This window comes from Gracilinanus agilis, chromosome 3 (assembly GCF_016433145.1).
Source record: "Gracilinanus agilis isolate LMUSP501 chromosome 3, AgileGrace, whole genome shotgun sequence".
Classification (NCBI taxonomy): Eukaryota; Metazoa; Chordata; class Mammalia; order Didelphimorphia; family Didelphidae; genus Gracilinanus; species Gracilinanus agilis.
In genome coordinates this window covers 369,858,700-369,878,619 of record NC_058132.1, presented here as the reverse complement: position 1 = coordinate 369,878,619, position 19,920 = coordinate 369,858,700, and the positions used below count along the sequence as shown (strand labels likewise).

The following is a 19,920-nucleotide window of genomic DNA, read 5'->3' as shown; positions in this document are numbered from 1 at the left end:
TGCTTAGAATTGTTGCATTAGGTAAATATCTAGAAAGAGATGGAGAGAAAGATTAAATGCTAGCAAGTATTAAAAATAATGGACAAATGATTCTTTGAAGCTTGGGAGACCATCATAAACAGTCCTTTAAGAAATTAAGCTTACTAGAACTGTTTGTATCTCATCTTATGTTATGTTTAATTATGTTGTCTTTAAATTTATATCTTGATGTGCTTGAGAGAAGTGGAAATGGTAACAGATGAAATCCTAGTAAAGAAATTCTATTGGGAAAGCCTTTTTCCAAGGCTGGTGATGTTGATTCTTCTGGATCCCACCAATGTAAAATATATTCACTAAGAGATTTTGTGCATCTCAAAAATGAATGAATTCAAGTCACTATATATTTATTGAATGCTCACTATATGCCCAACTATGTGCTGTGCAGTATGGATGCAAAGAAAAAGATATAGTCTCTCTTTATGAGGAACTTGCATTCTATGGGAAATCTTTCATAGCACTAAGATACCTGTTGCCCAATAGTAATAGTTCTCTAATTCAGCCTTGCAAAAAAATTTCAATAAATTATCAGTATCTGTTATTTTATGAGCTTCTGTTTGGTCCCTGCCCCAAATATAGAGGATTTTTTAAATTGACCTTTGCTTTCTTCATCTCTGGGCATAAACCATTACTTGCCCAGATTAAACAGGAAAATATGTAACAACAAAATCCAAAGGAGTACCCAGATTTTTTAACTGTAAAAAAGTTTTCTATTAAAATTGATGTGTTAAATAACAAATAGCGATCAAGTATTCTGATTACTCATTTCTTCACCTACAGCCAAATTATTCATATCCCTAAATCCACAATGATTTTGGAGGTAGGGAATTTGGTCTCAGAGTGTAATATTAATATGCTAACTAAAGTTTTCACTTGATTTCAGGAAAGAACTTTTTTAAGGGAAAAAGAATTTTCAGGTTAACAAAACATTTTCTGAACCCTGATATATAGTCATTTTTTTGTTTGTTTGTTTCTAGTGGTTCCTGATAACACAGGAATTGAGCTTCCAAAAATTCATGAAGCAGTCAGCATATATTGAAGAACTTAAGTATGATTTCAATGAAAAGGCTGAATTGAGACACACAGAAACACATGAGCCCTTCATTTTTAACTATTACAAAAATACCCTTGAGAGAAATAGCAAGCGCTATCAGGCCCTTGGGCATTTGCTTGAATATTACATTTATGAGCTCTTGGAGAAGGTGTGCAAACTACACAAAGTATATATCCCAAGCCAAGCTATTATGGAACCAAGGAGCTTCTTTTTCATGAGTGAGAACGCTTTAACTAATACTTCCCTTCTTCTTGTCCTTCTGCAAGATCATGGAGTTTTTCGAGCCGGGCAGTGGAGCCAACAGACCATAGTCCGTCATGGCCTACAACATGGAAGTCAAATACCTTGTATTCAGCTAGCACTACAATCAGATTATGGTATCATTGTATTAAATCCCAATGATAATTTCATGGATTTAAAAATGGAAAAAGAGTGTCTAAGTCCTCAAGGTTATACTATTGAGTCATCTTCCTTAGAAATGTTTCAGCCTGGGAACCCATTTTCATTGCCAAAGGGTGCCCAATGCATTCCAAAAAAATACAGTAGTACACCTGAAGAGCATACTGCCTACATATGGAATCATTTCATTTTGAAAAGTACAGCTAGAAATGTAGCTTTCATTGTCCATGGTTATGGAGGTTTGGTTTTCATGGACCTACTTGTTCAGAAAAAGTGGGAAGTAATGAACAAAGTATATGCTGTAGCCCTTATTGATTCTGCACACCACGTAGAGCACCAGCTGGGAAATGACACACAGCTATTAGCATGGATAAAGCACCACTGTCGTGAATGGATAACAAGCCATAAACCATTGGATAAGCCTGTAGCCACTGTTTTGAAAATGGATTGTCCAAAGGTTTCAGCTGGTACAGAAAATCATAGCTTAGCACCTTCTACCAGCCTACAATCAATTTTCAAATACCTCAAAAATGCTTTAAAAGCCAAAACATCCGTTCATTTTTCTCGAATGCCAATTGTAACTAGAAGCTGCACAAAAAGAAAGCAAAACACTTAGGTAAAGAGAGATGCCATATCTATTCAAAGCTGCAGTAAGAATATTGGAATGAAAGGGCAGCTTCCACTTCTTCTCAACCTCAGTATACTGAATAACTATCTGATTTTGATTTTTGTTTTTCTTAAATGTGAATGTTTTTATATTTTGCAGACTTTTGTTGGGATAAAAAAAGTAAACTGCCAGTCTGCCATTTTTTGTATTTTACAATATTAATTTAAAGTCAAATTTTAGATTTGTTATTTTTGATAAGCCACTTTCTTGAGAATTTAAAGGTAACCACTATAATTACTGCAGCCTAATTCAAATTTAGAGCAAATTATATTCTTTGACTTACAAATGGTTTTGGTGACTCTGTAAAACTGACTAAAATTAAACATAACGAGCAGCACCTGTGTTTTCTCATATTTATAAATTCCTTTATCTAATAAAGCAGGATTGGCTTTGTTTTCATGGCACATAGTAAAATGATATATAAGTAAATTTTCTCCATGCCAAGAAACGTGATGGATGAAAGATACAGCTTAATCCTCAGTAGTAAGGGGAAGGACCAACAAATGGGGAGCCTCTTCTAGATCTGTATTTGCATAATAATAGCAATCACTTTACATACTAGACCTTATTTGATCCTCAGAAAAACTATATGGTATCACAGATTTTATCCCTATGTTACAAATGATGAAACTGAGGCTTAGAGAAGTTAAATTAGTTGCCCATTGTCATACAAGTAAGTGATACTATAAGGGATGTAGATTAGAATGAAACTTCTGCTTTATCTGAGCAGAAAAATGGATCCAAGGATCTTTCTTACTTTCCTCCTTTGCTACTAATGCTCTATTTCACCCTAATCTCCATGAGAAAGGGCTAGAAGAGTGTCCTCCTGAGAAGTCACTCTACTGAGTTCTACTAATTAATACTGAGATAAAAAACTACTTGAGCCATCTCTCACAGGTTCACACATTGTTCAAGTCTTAACCTTAACACCAAATAAAATGGACATTTCTATATATACATATATATAGTGGAATAGAAAAAGAATTTTAAATTAAATTCAGATCTCATTTATGTACAGCTTGTATTTCCATTTGAGTACATGAGGCCAATCTGTAGCATTCAGCGTTATCTTGCTTATGCTTCTTTATGACCTATCTTTGCATTTTTTAAAAAGATGCTTTTTGATCTTTTTTTTTTCTATCCTATCCCCTTTGTCATCCTGCCTCCCCCAGTGGAAAAAAGAAAAGCCCCTTTAACAAAAATGCATAGTCATACAAAATAAATTCCCAAATTAGCTGTGGCCAAAAATGTGTCTTATTCTGTATCTTGAATCCATCTCCCCTCTTTATCAAGAGGTAGAGAGGATGCTTCATCATTAGTCCTCTGAAATTATTACATTAATCAGAGTGAAGAACAGTGAGAACGGGACTAGACATGCTTTAAAAGCCAAAACATCTGTTCATTTTTCTTGAATGCTAATTATAAGTAGAAGCTGCACAAAAAAGAAAGCAAAGTACTAGGGGAAAATGAGAGATGCCATGTCTGCTCCTTAGAAAACTTCAGTAAAAGGGTCTAAGCTTGTACATCTTAACCAATAGCTCCTCTCCCAGGTCTCAGAGACCCAAACTACAGGAATCAATCTTATATCACCAACATGGAAATGCTCTGAGCTACTGATACTGGACCAGAGAACTAAGCAGGCATCCCTCCAAAAGTCACTTGGGAAAGAGATCTAGGCTGATAAGCCTTGATTATATTTAATATAGAATCAGACATGATTATAACAATATGTAATCATGTCAAAATTTTAAATGGTGAAAATTTCCCAAGCCTAAATATTTCAATAGATCTATAATCTTATCTTAGGATATTCCTTCCTTTATATATTGTGACTTATTCATGGCAGGAGGCTAAGACACTTTGAAATCCAGTTCCCAGGAAAACCACCATCAGAAGGAACACAGTCAAAAAGTAAACAGTAGGGGAAAGTAAGAGGGGGGAAAACTGAAATTACCAAATATCTAAGGAAAAAGAACACTCAAAGACCTTGAATATAATCAGATAAATGAACAGGTAAAACATTAATAGAAAGAAATATGATTTCCAAATCAAGTAAACAAGTTCAGACATAATAAATACTTGGGGGGGGGGGAACAGAAAATGATTCAACACTTGAGGATATAGAGGACCCTGTGGAATTTGAAGATGAGAACAGGATACATGGCCTACACAGCAAAAATAATTACCAGAATATAAAAACTTCAATCTGTGATGGAAAGTCTCACCAAAGAATAAAAAAATAACAATACAAATACCCAGAGGAAAGAACTATCTGGAAGAGAAGCAAAAAACAACAGTAAAATAAGATATGCTCTTTAAGCAAAACATACTGTTCTCAAAAGTAGGATGTGTAGAGACAACCTAAGAATCACTCTCCCAGAAGAATATGATAAGATGAAAAACCTGAATACCATAATAAAGAAATATGATAAGAGAATCACCCAGAATTCAAGAAGACAGAAAATGAAATACCAATTGAAGGACTTCATATATCACTTCCAGAAAAAGAAAGGGGGAAAAAAAGGGTGTAAACTCTAAGATACATCATGGTCAAATTTCACAAACCAATTGAGAAATAAAGTTTTTCAACTGATCTGAAGAAAAACCTCACAAAAAGGAAAGGAAATTTGAAAAAACAATACTCTGCACCCACAAGAAAACACAGGAGGGAATAGAAGAATGTGTTCTAAAAAACAATGAAGTTCAGGATGTAGACTGGGGGGACCTACCTACAAATCTGAGTTTGACGATAAATGAAAAACGATGGGCATTCAATAATAGACATCTGAAACATTCTTAGACAATCGGATCTAAAGAGATTATTTTCCTCTGAAATATTAGTCAACAGATATACAGGAGGAATGATTGAATTGAGCAGCCCAGGTCATGAAGAGAAACGGACAACCATAAGATTCCTTATTCTACACAGAGACTTGGATGAAACAAGAAGTCAGATGGAGTTAAAAATGAAGAGGTGGTTCTGAGGCATTATGGAGAGAATCTGGCAATGTCCTACCAACAGATGAAATGGTATTTTTTTGTAGGGTTACTTTACAACATGAGAGGGCACATGAAAACAGGCTCAGTTCAAATTGAGGACTAGCAATAAGGGGAAGGTGACTCCTGTGGTCTCTTAGGAAGAGATGAACCTGCAGGGAGATAGAGAAGGATTGAAGAGGGAGGCTTTTGCTTTTTTTTTTTTTTTTTTTTTTTTTTTTTTGGTAATGTAATGTTCAACTGATCTGTGTTCCTATGAGTGAAGAGAGATGCTCTATTAAAGGTGATTGGGATTTTGTATTGGATATTGTGTAAGTAATTTGGTGCTTGAAAGAACCATTCATCCTAATTGGGGAGGAGAACAAGGGGCAGAATTCCTAGTGGCAAATGGTATTTGGTATCTGGGGGATTTGGAGACATAGACCCAGGGAAGAAAGTTTGAGGCAAACGGGAAAGAAGATACCATTATAAGAGTATAAATCAGTAGTGGGCTTCATAATCAGGGACATAGGGGAAAGGGTCCTACTATAGGTTAGTGTCCTCTGAGACACCTACAAGAATTGGCATTGTCCTGGAAGTGAAACACATGGGGTTTCTGGGGTAAATACTCCAAGTCAGTATCTGAAATTGCCAGGAGAGGAAAGTCCAGAATGGATATTTTGGAAGTTTTTGATTCTATGAGGAATACAAAGAAAAAGAAAGTAAGTTTTTGAATCAGGGAATGAGGGTCTAGAGCAGAAGTCAAACACATGGCTTGCAGGCTATATGCAGCCCTTAACACAGAGTACAGCCTGAACCAGATTAAAATATAGTTAGGCAATATCTAACAAATTAAATAAAATAATAAGAAATAGATAATGTTGATATGTGGTTTTCTAAGTCAATATGTTGCCCAGGGGGATACTTATATATAACAAGCTGGCCATATCTGAGTTTGGTACCACTAGTATAGACTGACTAGGAGAGAAGATAATTAAAACAATGAAACAAATCCTTTCTGAAAGAGAGACAAAAAGGGAAATTTAAAAATCTAATTAACAGGACTAGTTGAAGAGGAGAGGGGGAAAAAAGTGGAGTGGCAAATTAGATAGCCAGAAAAATATGGGGAAAAGGAATTGTAAATCAAAACTCCAGAGAAAGGGGTGTCAAAAAGGAAGGAGGAATCAAGGGTTGAGAGAAAGAAAGCTATTGAGAATAGAGCCACACTTTAAAAAATTAAGATAAAATAACTGAAGAAACATAGTATTGTACTTACAGAGGACAAAAATATAACTTTTTAAAATGGAGGAAAATATAAGCCTAACTCTCATCATTTTAAATATGAATGGATTAAATAATCTGATAAAATTAAGAAGGGTACCAGATTGGATAAGAAAAAAGCCCTACAATCTATCACATACAAGAAACACATTTAAAACAAAAGACATACACAAAATAATAAGGGGATGAGAGAAAAATTTTTCTATGCATCAAGTGAATCTAAAAAAGCAGGAGTTCTAAACATGCCATCTGAAAAAGCAAAAACAACATGCAAAAATTGATCAGGATAAAAACGGAAACAACATTATGCTGAAAGGAACCATAGACAACAAATCAATATCAATAATAAGTTTATACCCTCCAACTGCCTTCTCATTCAAATTAATAAAGGATACATTAACTGGGCTACAAAAAAAATAGACAATAAGACAGTAGTGACAGGAAACTACAATATCCCTGTCGTTTGTTTTTTTCATCCCACCAAAAAGACAAACTAAAGGGAAAATATGGAAGTGAATTACTTGCTGGAAATTCTAAAGCTAAAAGAATTATGACATATATTAACAGAGACTGCAAAAGAATATGTATATTTCTTAGTACTATGTGGAACTTTTACAAAAACTAACCATGTTTTAGGACAGAGAGATTGCAAACAAATGTAAAAAGGCAGAAATAGTCAACACACCCTTTACAAATAATAATGTAAGAGTTATTGTTTCAGAGATCACAAACAAAAGACACAGAAAATACATACAATGCTATATTATACAATCTTATTGCTTTTAATCTCAATGGCTAGGGGAGGAACAGGAGAGAGGAAGAGAATTTTGAACTGGAATTTTTTTTTTAAAACCCTTGTACTTCGGTGTATTGTCTCATAGGTGGAAGATTGGTAAGGGTGGGCAATGGGGGTCAAGTGACTTGCCCAGGGTCACACAGCTGGGAAGTGGCTGAGGCCGGATTTGAACCTAGGACCTCCTGTCTCTAGGCCTGACTCTCACTCCACTGAGCTACCCAGCTGCCCCACGAACTGGAATTTTTTTAAACAGATGTTAAAGAAAAATAATTACGTGAAAGAAGATGAAAATTATTAAAAAAAAAAACATAACAGGCCAAAGTTTTTCTGTGGTGTAGAGAAAGCAGTTCTCAAGGGGAAAATCACCCTTACAAATATATGTTAACAAAATAGAAAAAGAGAGGATTAATGAATTAAGTATATATATTTTTTAAATTAGGAAGTCAAATGGGGCAACTAGGTAGCTCAGTGGATAGAGAGCCAGGCCTAGAGAAGGGAGGTCTTGGATCCTGTGAATGAGAAATTACCTACCCCCATATGATTTTAATATTTGATTTAATTATGAAGTAAGGCATGTATGCCCTATACTAACCCAATGAAGGGAATCCTGGTTATCACCCATGAAAGGATTCTAACACCCCATGAAAAAAGTGACTATGACTATGTCAGCATTATATGAAGTCTATAACTGTATTTAATGTTCTTTTGGTTCTACTCATTTCACTCTTCATTATTTCATGTACAATGATCCCTCACCTATCAATGTAATTACATTCCAGAGACCCTCAGGGTAGGTGAAAATCCACAGAGTAGCAGTGTTATATTTATTTTATTATTCTTTGATGGTAAGCATCTTCTTCTAGTGCTTGGGTTCACTGCCAGAAGCCTTAGAAGGTGCAGAACGTTTGGGTGCCATAGGGCTTGAAATGAATTCAAACTTTTACAAAAATTTTATAAAAACACAACATTGCAGAGTGACACTACACCCAGTGATCAGAAATGGATGTGAAGTGGACAAGGAGGGATGCTGAACTTGTGGGCATAGTGGAGAGTAAACAAAGCGATGCTACAGTCACTGAGCCAATCAGCACCTAGGATACAGAACATAGCATTGTGGTTGGTCGCCTTTTATTCCATCTGCCAATAATGTGCCCTGTACAATCTCATGTTGGCAAACTTATGCAAGCGGAAGTGGCATAATGGATTTCCATTGTGTACAGTACTGCATTAATCCCCCAAATCCTGCATTATAGCAAAAACTCAGTGATACAGAATTAGATATATATATATATTTTAAAACCTGCAATACAGTGAAGCCGTGATAACTGAACCGCACATGATATAGCCAGAAATGACTGTATGTCTTTCCATGTTTAAAAAAAATAAACCTGTTCATCTTATAGGGCAGTAGTATTCTTTCACAATCATATAATCCAATTTGTTCAGCTGTTCTGCAGTTCATAGGGGAATTTTTTTTTGCAATGATGCATTTTATTTCAATCATGATAATATATAAAATGAGACCAAAAAGAATAACATATTCTTTGGAAAACGTTCACTGTCGACATAAATAGCTGGATTGTTTGAGTATAAAATAGTTTATATAAAGACAAAATAAAACATGGGATTTAGGTACTCAGTGCCTAGTAGAGCATTCTCTATACATAATGAGTAAAAATATTGTGAAATGACTGGATAATTCATTATTAAAACAGCTTTAGGTGAAACAATAAAGTCAAAAGCATAAATTAGCATAATTAATTGAAGTAAAAGTGCTAGAATCACTCTAATTTTAAGTTAGTTATCAAATCTGTCAGTATTTCACAGCATTTGAATCCCAATTTCCAGTTCTTTGTCACCATAAAGAGAGCTGCTATAAATATTTTGGAACATATAGGTTCTTTTCCTTTTTCTCTGCTGGATCTAAGGGTTTATACAATTTTATAATTCTCTGGGAATAATTCCAATTGCTTTCAAAAATGATTGGATCAGTTCAGTTTCACCTACAGTGTATTTCCACATATCTCCACATCTCCTCCAACATTTTTCATTTTGCCCTTTTATCATTTTAGCCAACCTGATAGGTATGAGATGATATCTTTAGAATTGTTTGGATTTGCATTAATCAGTAGTGAGAGAATTTTTTTCATATATTTATATATGGCTTTGATTTCTTTATCCAAAAACTGTTCATATCTTTTGCCCATTTATCAATTGGGGGAATGACTCTTATTCTTATAAATTTGACAAGTTCTCTAGATATTTCAGCTGAGATCTCCATCCAAGAAATTGTCTATAAAATTTTCTTCCTAGTTTTCTATTTTATTTCTATTTTGGCTACACTATTTTATTTGTATAAGCCCTTTTTAATTTTTAATTTAAAGTAATCAGAATTATCCATTTTACATCTCACAATGCTCTCCAGCTCTTTTTTACACATTAATTCCTCTCCTATCCACAAATCTGATAGGTAATATGTTCCCTGTTCTAATTTTTATATCCTTTTATGTCCACGTCATATATCCATTTTGATCTTATCTTAGTAAATGGTATAAATATTGGTTTCTAACTAGTTTCTGCCAAACTACTTTCCAATTATCCCAGACATTTTTACCAAATAGTGAGTTCTTATCCCCAAAACTTGGATCTATACTTTGGTCAAATACAAAGTTACTATAATCTTTTATTATTGTATATTGTATGCCTGTTCTTTTTCACTGATTTACCTTTCTATTCCTTAGCAAGTACCAGATAGTTTTGATAATTACTACTTTAACACAGTTTAAAATCTGGTACTGTTAGACTTCCTTTATATTTTCTTTTCATTAATTCCTATGGTATTGATCTTTTGTTCTTCCAAATGAATTTTGATTGGGATGACATTGAATAAGTAGATTAGTTGAGGAAGGATTATAATTTTAATTATATTGGCTCTGCCCACCCATGAACAATTAATTAGTACTTCTCCAAATATTTAAATCTGAATTTTTTTTGTATGAAAAGTGTTTTATAATTATGTTCCTATAGTTCCTGGGTTTGTTTTGGTATACTTTCAGGTATTTTATTCTGTCTCTGGTTATTTTAAATGGAGTATCTCTTTCTATCTCTAATTGCAGAACTTTGTTAGTGATATATAAAAATGCTGATGATTTATGTGGGTTTATTTTATATCCTGCTACTTTGCTAAAATTATTGATAATTTCAACTAATTTTTTAGTTGGATCTTTAGGATTTTCTACATATGCCATCATATTGTTTGCAAAAAGAAATAGTTTTATTACCTCTTTGCCCATTCTGATTCCTTCAATTTATTTTTCTTCTCCTATTGCTACTACCAACATCTCTAATACTATATTAAATAATATTGGTTCTAAAGGACATCCTTGTTTCACTTCTAATCTTATTGGGAAGGCTTCTAACTTTTTCTTGTTACAAATAATACTTGTTGACGGTCTTAAATAGATGCTTCACATCATTTTAAGAAAAAATTCATTTATACTTATGCTTTCTAGTGTTTTTAAAAGGAATGAATGTTCTGTTTTGTCAAAGACTTTTTCTGAATCTATTGATATAATAATTAGATTTTGCTATTATCATAATCATATTAATATTCACTAATCATTCATTAATCACATAATATCATATAATATTAATATAATTTTTGTTGTTAAACTATCCCCAAATTTCTGGTATAAATCCTGTTTGATCACAATGTATAATCTTTGTAACATATTGTTGTAGTCTCCTAGTATTTTATTTAGAATTTTTGCATCTATATTCGTTAATGAAATTGGTCTATACTTTTGTTTTTGCTCTTCTTGGTTTAGGTATCAGGACCATATTTGTTTCATAAAAGGATTCTGGTAAAAGTCTTTCTTAATCTATTATTTCAAATGATTTATTTAACATTGGAATTAATTGACCTTTTAATGTTTGTTAGAATTTACTTGTAAATCCCTCTGGCTTGGAAGCATTTTTTTTAGGAAGTTCATTTACAGCATATTCTTTTTTTCTTTCTTAAAAAACAAACAAAAAAAGCCCTTTAACCTCCAGGTATTGATGCAGAGCAAAAGGAGCAGAAACAGGAGAACATTGTACACAGAGACTGATACACTGTGGCACAATGGAATGGAATGGACTTTTCCAATAGCAGCAATGCAATGACCCAGGACAATCCAGAGGAACTGATGAGAAAGAACTCTATCCACATCCAGGGAAAGAACTGTGGGAGCAGAAACAGAGAAGAAAAACATATGGTCAATCACGTAGTTCAATGGAGATATGATTAAGATTTTGATGTTAAAAGATCACTCTATTGCAAATATGAATAACATGGAAGTAAGTTTTGAACAATGATACATGTATAACCCAGTGGAATTGCTTATCAGTGCTGGGAGGGGGAAGGGAAGAAGGGTGGGAAAAAATCATGAATCATGTAACCATGGAAAAATATTCTAAATAAAAAAATTTTTAAATAAAAATAAAATCTTTACCCTTTGTCTTTAAATTGATACTAAATATCAGTTACAAGTCAGAAGACAAGAAAAGACTAGGCAACTGGGGTTAACTGACTTACCCAGGGTCACATAGTAAGGAAATGTCTAAGATCACATTTGAACCCAAGATTTCCTGTCTCTAGGCAGGGCTCCCTATCCACTGAGCCACCTAGGTGACCCCAATTTCTTTTTCTACAATGGATTTATTTAAATATTCTATTTCCAGCTCTGATAATCTAGTTAATATTTTTTGTATTTATACTTTCATTTTACTTTTTAAAATTTGCTGATATATAATTGAACAAAATAACTACTACTAATTGCTTTAATTTTATCTTTATTGGTCATATATTCACCCTTTTCATCTTTGATTTTAGTGGTTTTATTCTATTTTAAAAATCATATTAACCAATAGTTTATTTTGTTTATTTTTTTTTTCATAAAAACAACTTAGTTTTATTTATTAATTCAATGGTATTCTTACATTCAATTTTATTAATCTCACCTTTGATTTTTAGGATTTCCAATGTGGCATTTAGTTGGGGATTTTTAATTTATTAGTTTTCTAGTTTTTTCTTTAATAATCTTCTAATAGAAAAGTGTACCTTTAGACCAGTGGTTCCCAAACTTTTTTGGCCTACTGCCCCCTTTCCAGAAAAAATATTACTTAGCCCCCTGGAAATTATTTTTAAAAAATTTAATAGCAATTAATAGGAAAGATAAATGCACCTGTGGCCATCACCGCTTTCCTGGATCACTGCAGCACCCACCAGGGGGTGGTAGCACCCACTTTGGGAATCACTGCTTTAGACAATTGCTGTCTCCAAGGTCACAGAAAAATACTAACACTGAGACTGGGTGTGATTTTAGCTGTGTAATAAAAAGAATATACAAGAAGACAGCTAGGTGGCTTAGTAAATTGCCTGTCAGGCCTAGAAACAAGAAGTCCTGGATTCAAATATGACCTCCGATACTTTCAAGCTGTGTGACCCTTGGCAAGTTACTTAACTCCCATTGCTTAGCTCTTACCACTCTTCTACCTTGGAACCAATACATAGTATTGACTCTAAGACAGAAAATAAGAATTATTTTTTTAAAAAAGGATTTACAAACAAAAGAAGGGGTGAGGAGGTAAGATAGGGAAATTGATGATCTTAAGAGACAGGCAGAGACAGAGTGAAAGATTGGTGTATAGAAATACATTAAACTCAACAAGGATATAGAAACAAGATAATGGTCACGAAAAAGGAGTTAGGATTAGGATGGGCATAGATCTAGAGAAGTAATAGTCATAAGCACAACTTTACAAAACAGAGATTAAGAAGAAAATTTAAGAATCAGAGATCAAGGATTTGGCTTGCTAAGGAGAAAAGGAAAAGAAGACTAACACATGACAACTACAATTATAAATTACTTGTGTTGATTGGATTCCTTCTCTTTCTTAATTCCCTTCTTTGCAAATAGAATGTAGGGTAAAAAAGAGAAGAAAAGCCCATATTGAGGTCCACTGAATCTTTTCCCTTAGTGACAAACAAGGGGATTGTTTCATTATCCCCCTGGACCCAAGGCCTGAATAAGAACACTGGCAATCCAGGGCTAAGCCTCTACCCATTACAAGAGCCTGGAGAGTAGTTAGGATTTCAAGGAGAAAGTTTCAAGTCTGCAATGTAGATAGTTTTTTGGTGAAGTATCTATAGTTAGGATCATAAATCACTGGAAGTTGGAAGATACTAAGGAATACTAAACCCTTTGTACTGGTGACATGGTCCTTAACACCAGACCCTACAGAAAACTCTTGCTGACTCAGCTTCCTGTCTTCTCAAACCTTTACTTCATGAATTTCTACTCCTGGTTAGTACGTCTTTTTTTTCTTCTTTAAACCATTACATTCATCAATACCAAGTACTGGTTCCAAAACAGAAGAGTGGTAAGGGATAGGCCAGGGTCACACATCTAGGATCTGAGGCAACATTTGAACCCAAGATCTCCTTTCTCTAGACCTGCCTCCCCATCAAGCCACTGAGCTCCGCTGATGTTATTTCCCACCCTCAAAGACTCCATCTCCCTCCAGACCAGCTATTTGAATTTTGTTTACTTAAAAATGATAATTTTCCATTTTATGTCCTTTTTTGTGAATAAAGCAGATATACTAGCATTCCAAAATTTCAAATTTTTACAGCATTACTAAAAAGTCAGTTTTTGGAAGGAAGAGCATCCAGGCATACTAAACAACACGAGCAAATGCAACGAAGCAAGAAGATACGAGGTAAAGAGCTTGTCCAGTTTGGTTGAAAGTACAATTTCTAGAACTGGAGTTATTAAATGAAGCTGTAGATTGTGTAGAACATTGATATTTCCCACTGGAGGCAATAGGGAGAGAAAACTGTGGCATAAACATATCTATTAAAGAGAAAAACTAGTCTGTTTGCATTTGCTGCGCCACATCTTGACAACTCCTCTGGGGAGAGGCGCAAGCCTAACATCAGACACCCAACCCCATGGACACAGACCATGCCGGATCGTGTCAGGCTGGGGAGGGCTTGTTAGAGAAAAATTCTTGAGTCAGGGATTTACGGAAGAGAGAGAGGAATAGGGACGGCTGGTTCCGTACCTCCACCTCTCAACAAACAATCAAATCGGCAGACAGGGAAGCGAGCACCCTCAAAGTGTGGGCAAAAAACTATACTCCTCTCTCCTACGTCATCAAAGGGCGCCCTATGTAAGCTTGCTCTTCCCCGTGGTGTACGATGCTGCGTAACGTTTGTCGGGAGGTGGGACTTCCCATCCCGCGCTAATGTGACGTCAGGCAGATTTTGGGGACTGGATCCGGGACACTAGACCACGCTGCGTTTCGGGGTTGGGACTTTGCCACCTTTTCCTCCGCTCCCTCTTCTAGTTACCTTTACACTCTCGGGCCTGAATGAACAAGGAGGTCAGTAGAAGGGGAGGGGAGGGGAAAGGCGAAAGGAGAGAGCTGGGAATCTTTTTGTTGTTGTTTTGTTTTTATCCCACACTCCACGGATATAAGCATTTGAATGGTAGTCACTTGTTACCGCTTCCCTCGCACTAGTATTACGTGATGGGAGCAAATCTGCATTGTACAAGTGAAGTCACTGAGGGTCAGAGGGTTTAAAAATAGATTTTTTTTTTTCCAAATCAAAGCTGCATCCCTAAATCCCCAAAAAGCATTAGGAACCAAGAACTTTCTCCAACCTCGTGTTCATTCTGTATCCCCGGTACCCTGTGGATATTTTTTACATTTAAAATTGAGGCAAACAAAAACGTTAATTTTCTTTTGTTTTTCTAGTGTGGATTACCACCAAGAAAACTACACACGTGGTTGGAGTTTATGACCCGATAATGCTGTTAAAATAAAATGTACTGTACTTTTCTGACCTACAGCCTTTGATGGAAAAGGCTTAAAAATCAATAAAGAGGACTGCAAAGTCAGATTACTAGGTAAGAGGCTACTTTATAACTGAATACTGGCTTTTGAAATTTCATTTATATACTGACACCTCATACGAAATTTAAATGAGTAAAATTATAGTACCATATATTAAAATCAGAATACTCTATTTTTCTCAAAAATTTATATTTTATTAATATCTGAAGTAGTTGGGTTTTTTTTGTATAACAGGTTTGCAAATTTTTTTCTTGCAGAATCATGTCACTTAATTATTGAAGTAACATCAGTGATTAAAGCAGAAATTAAAGTTTAAAGCTGGAAGGAACCTAAAATTATCCAGGGTTTCAAAATAATATCTAATTTAAAAAGAACTATTATTGTAATTTTAGTGTATAATTCTGTATATCCAGACTGCTTCCTTTTGGAATGGTGGACATGGAACAGTAGTTCCCCCAGTTATTCCTTATCACAGCTCCTTTAGTTTTTTTTTTTTTTTCTTAATGCTGCTATTTGAGTTTGTAGGCTTTTCTGTTATTGAGGATTTTGACATTATAGACCTGGTCTCTGAATAAGAAGGGATCACTTATTATGGGTGCAAATATAGCTTTAGTGTATTTTTTTCCTTCTCCAATTTATTATTTTTTAAATTTTGAGTTACAAATTGTCTTCCTCCTCCCCCTCCCTCACCTACTGAGCAGGCATGCAATGTGATATCAGTTATACATGTGAAATTATGCAAAACACATTCCCACATTCACCATATTGGAAAAAAAAAAAGCAAGAATAATAAAGTGAGAAAATTATACTTAAATTTGTCCACAGAGTTCATCACTTCTCTCTGGAGGTAGATAGCACTTTATTTATTTAATTGATTTAGGATATTTTTCCATTATTACAAGATTCATGTTCTTTCCCTTCCCTTCCCCACCCCCTTGTGGCCTACTTGAAATTCCACTGGGTTTTACATGTGTCATTGATCAAAACCTATTTCCAGGTTATTGATATTTGCACCAAGCTGATCGTTTATGGATAGCATTTTTTTATCAGGAGTTTTTTGGAATTGTCTTGGATCATTTATTGATCCAATACAATAATCATTGTATTGATTAGAGTAGTAAGTCTTTCACAGTTGGTCATCATTACAACATTTTTGTTACTGGGCAGAGTGGTCTTCTAGTTCTTTTCAGACTTCTTTGCCTCAGTTCATAGTAGGTCTTGGCATGTTTTTTTTTCTGAAACCATCCTCCCCTTATTTCTTACAGCACAGCAGTACTCCATCATAGTCATATCCCAGACTTGTTTAGCCATTCCCCAACTGATGAGCATTCCCTCAATTTTCAGTTCTTTGCCACTTCAAAAAGCAACTGCCATAAATATTTTTGCATATATAGGTCTTTTTGTTTTGGTCTCTTTTGGAGTACAAATGTAAAAGTAGCATCAACTATGATACAGTTGTATCTGTCAAAGGGTATGCACAGTTTTAAAGCCCTTCAGGCATAGTTCCAAATTGTTATCCAGAATGATTGGACCCATTTACTACTAGACTTAAGTGTTTTCCTGAACCTTTTTTTCTTCCACCTGCTCTAGCATTTAGACTATTTTTTCATATGACTAAATTGCCCACCAGAATGGTTGAATCATTTATAACTCCATCAATAATAATGCATTAGTGACCCAATTTTGCCACATCCCCCTCCACCATTTATCATTTTCCTTTACTGTCATATTGTCTAATATGATAGGTATAAGGTTAGGTACCTCAGAGTTTTGGGTTTTTTTTTTAAAACCTTACCTTCCGTCTTGGAATCAATACTATGTATTGGTTCCAAAGCAGAAGGGCAGTAAGGACTAGGCAGTGAGGGTTAAGTGACTTGCCCAGGGTCACACAGCTAGTAAGTGTCTGAGGCCAGATTTGAACCTAGGACCTCCCATCTCTAGGCCTAGCTCTCAATCTACTGAGTCACCCAGCAGCCCCCTCAGAGTTCTTTTAATTTGCATTTCTCTAATCAGAGTGATTTAGAACATTTTTTCATGTGATTATTGATAGCTTTGATTTCTTCATCTGAAAATTGCTTATTCTTATCCTTGACCATTTGTCAAGGGGAATGACTTAATGTTATTATAAATTTGATTCAATTCTCCCTGCTATTAAGGAGAAATAGTCTTCTTGGATAATTTTTACAATAACAGGTGCATATATTCCCTGCATGCTTTCAGATTGGAAACTGGCCATAAGTTTCTTCAAACCAAGTTCTAATTGAAACAAAGATGTACCTAAAAATTATGACTATTTGTCACAAACTTCTATTTTAATATATATTTCTTAAAAATAACTTGTATAATTTATTTATTTGTTTGTTTGTTTATTTATTTATTTGTTTTTTTTAAAGCCCTTACCTTCCATCTTGGAGTCAATACACAGTATTGACTCCAAGGCAGAAGAGTGGTAAGGGAAGGCAATGGGGGTCAAGTGACTTGCCCAGGGTCACATGGCTGAGAAGTGTCTGAGGCCAGATTTGAACCTAGGACCTCCCGTCTCTAGGCCTGGCTCTCAATCCACTAAGCTACCCAGCTGCCCCCTAACCTGTATAATTTAGACCAGCATCATTAGCAATTGCTTAGGAGATTGAGACAGCATTTGCTTATTGTATCATTTTTTTAATGAAGTAAATTTTATTTAAAATTTATTTACTTCAGTAAAATTTAAGTAAATTTTCATTATATAACTACTTGTTTTCTAGGTTTCTCCTACAAAATGACTGCCTGTTTCACATTTTTAAGACACTTTGCTAGTCAATCTGTTGTGCCGTTTGTTGTTCACAAGAAAGGAGCAAATTTATGTTTTACCATTCTACAGAGACACCTATCTTCTAGGACACCAGTTTTGTTTTATCCTAATAAGGAGAATGCACCACCTATTGAGAATATAGATTTAAATGATTGGAAAAATACAATGAAATCTAGTTTGCCAGATGAAATAAATAGTTTTACAACCTCAGATGATACTCTAACAGCAACTAGAGAGTGGATTGAGATGTGTAGACTACTTAACAGAGAAGTGCCGGAACATATTAGTGATGAGGACCTCAAAACGATTGCAGAATGTCCCAGCAAAAAGTCTAAGAAGAAAAGACTCAAATTTTTATTCATGAAAGAAATGTATAAAAAAGCTAAGAAAGAAAAACAAGAAAGGAAAAGAGCAGAAATGGCTGAAATTGAAAAGCAAAAACAACTTGGAAATGTTGATGAATCTGAGACTACAGAGCTAAAGAACACTTTTCTCTTGCCACTTCAGGACAGAGCTTTCAAAACCGAATGGGATTGGAGAAATGCGCAGGCAATGATGTTTGGCCAGCCTTTAATTTTTGACATGGCTTATGAAAATTTCATGCCTTTGAGAGATTTGAAGAACACTGTGTGCCAACTCTTAGAAAGTGAAGGAGCCAATCGAAAAAATATAGATCCTTTCCATCTATATTTTTGCAATCTCAAAGTTGGTGGTGGTTATCACAAAGAATTACTTAATCGTTATGCAGAGAAATGGGATAAATTGCTTTTGACAACAACAGAAAAGTCACATGTAGATATATTCCCAAGAGAGAGTCTTATCTATTTGACAGCTGATTCTCCCAATGTTATGACTACTTTCAGACATGACAAAATTTATATAATTGGCTCTTTTGTTGATAAATGTTTGCAACCCAGAGTATCCTTTGCAAATGCAAAACGACTAAATATAGCAACTGAACGTCTCCCATTGGACCAATATCTTCAGTGGGAAATAGGAAGTAAAAATCTTACCTTAGACCAAATGATTCGTATATTATTAACTATTAAAAATACTAGTGATTGGGAAAAAGCACTAAAGTTTGTTCCAAGGAGAAAGCATAGTGGCTTTCATGATCTTTCCACTTATCCCAAGAAGTTGGCCAAGAGTTTACAGAAAAATAAGTCAGAGATTAAGAAATCATTTAAAAAACAGTCTTTAAATGCCCAGAGCAGTAAAGCATGGTGGAATGAAGAGTAATACAATCTTACAATCAGTGCTAGAATGTTTAAATGATGATCATTAGCTCAAAATATTATATTTTCTTTAGATTGCTGATTGGGAATCAGATATTCATCTCTTAAAAAAAAATCTTTTCCATACTACAAGTGGAACAGATATTTGGCTAGTTTGCTAAATAGTACTTGTCTCCTGAGAGAGTGCTTAAGGGAAATGAGGCCCTGGTAAAGCTAAACTACTGTCATTTCTATAAAACAATAAATTGTGACTTTATTAAGTTTGGTCTTCTAGTCAGATGATTTGATTCCCACCCATATTTTTTAAAAATTAAGTTTAATTAATTAATTTAGGATATTTTTTCATGATTCCATGATTCATGTTCTTTCTCTCCCCTTCTACTCCTTCCCATAGCCAATGAGCAGTTCTACTGAATTTTAAATGTGTCATTGATCAAGACTTATTTCCATATTATTATTTGCCATAGAGTGATCATTTAGGGTCTACATCCCCAATCATATCCGCTTCAAACCATGTGATCAAGCAGTTGTATTTCTTCTGTGTTTCTACTCCCACAGTTCTTTCTCATAAGTCCCTTAGAATTGTCCTGGATCATTGCATTATTGCTAGTAGAGAAGTCCATTACATTTAATTGTGCCACGGTGTATCAGTCTCTGTGTATAAATTCTCCTGGTTCTGCTCTTTTCACACTGCATCACTTCCTGTAGGTCATTCTAGGTCACATGCAATTCCTCCAGTTCATTATTCCTTTTAGCACAATAGTATTCCATCACCAACAGTTA

At 34.7% G+C, this 19,920-nt stretch overlaps 2 protein-coding genes across 2 annotated transcripts; both read left to right on the top strand.

Annotated features, from left to right (window-relative positions):
* Positions 1 to 228: 228 nt before the first annotated feature.
* On the top strand, positions 229 to 2,105 carry LOC123241582 (putative protein FAM172B). Its single transcript, XM_044669198.1, has 2 exons — positions 229 to 318; positions 1,014 to 2,105. The coding sequence occupies exons 1-2, from the start codon at positions 229 to 231 to the stop codon at positions 2,103 to 2,105; spliced, it is 1,182 nt and encodes a 393-aa protein (XP_044525133.1).
* A 12,433-nt stretch (positions 2,106 to 14,538) lies between these two features.
* On the top strand, positions 14,539 to 19,397 carry TRMT10C (tRNA methyltransferase 10C, mitochondrial RNase P subunit). Its single transcript, XM_044666805.1, has 3 exons — positions 14,539 to 14,637; positions 15,013 to 15,164; positions 17,856 to 19,397. Exon 3 carries the CDS (start codon positions 17,870 to 17,872, stop codon positions 19,139 to 19,141), a length of 1,272 nt encoding a protein of 423 aa, XP_044522740.1. The 5' UTR covers positions 14,539 to 14,637; positions 15,013 to 15,164; positions 17,856 to 17,869; the 3' UTR covers positions 19,142 to 19,397.
* The last annotated feature ends 523 nt before the right edge of the window (positions 19,398 to 19,920 follow it).

Excerpts from the sequence above, each read along its gene's own strand:
- LOC123241582 (XM_044669198.1), top strand. The coding sequence starts at position 229 with ATGGTAACAGATGAAATCCTAGTAAAGAAATTCTATTGGGAAAGCCTT. Across the intron at positions 319-1,013 it reads TTCTTCTGGATCCCACCAAT|TGGTTCCTGATAACACAGGA; the intron begins GTAAAATATATT and ends GTTTGTTTCTAG.
- TRMT10C (XM_044666805.1), top strand. The coding sequence starts at position 17,870 with ATGACTGCCTGTTTCACATTTTTAAGACACTTTGCTAGTCAATCTGTT.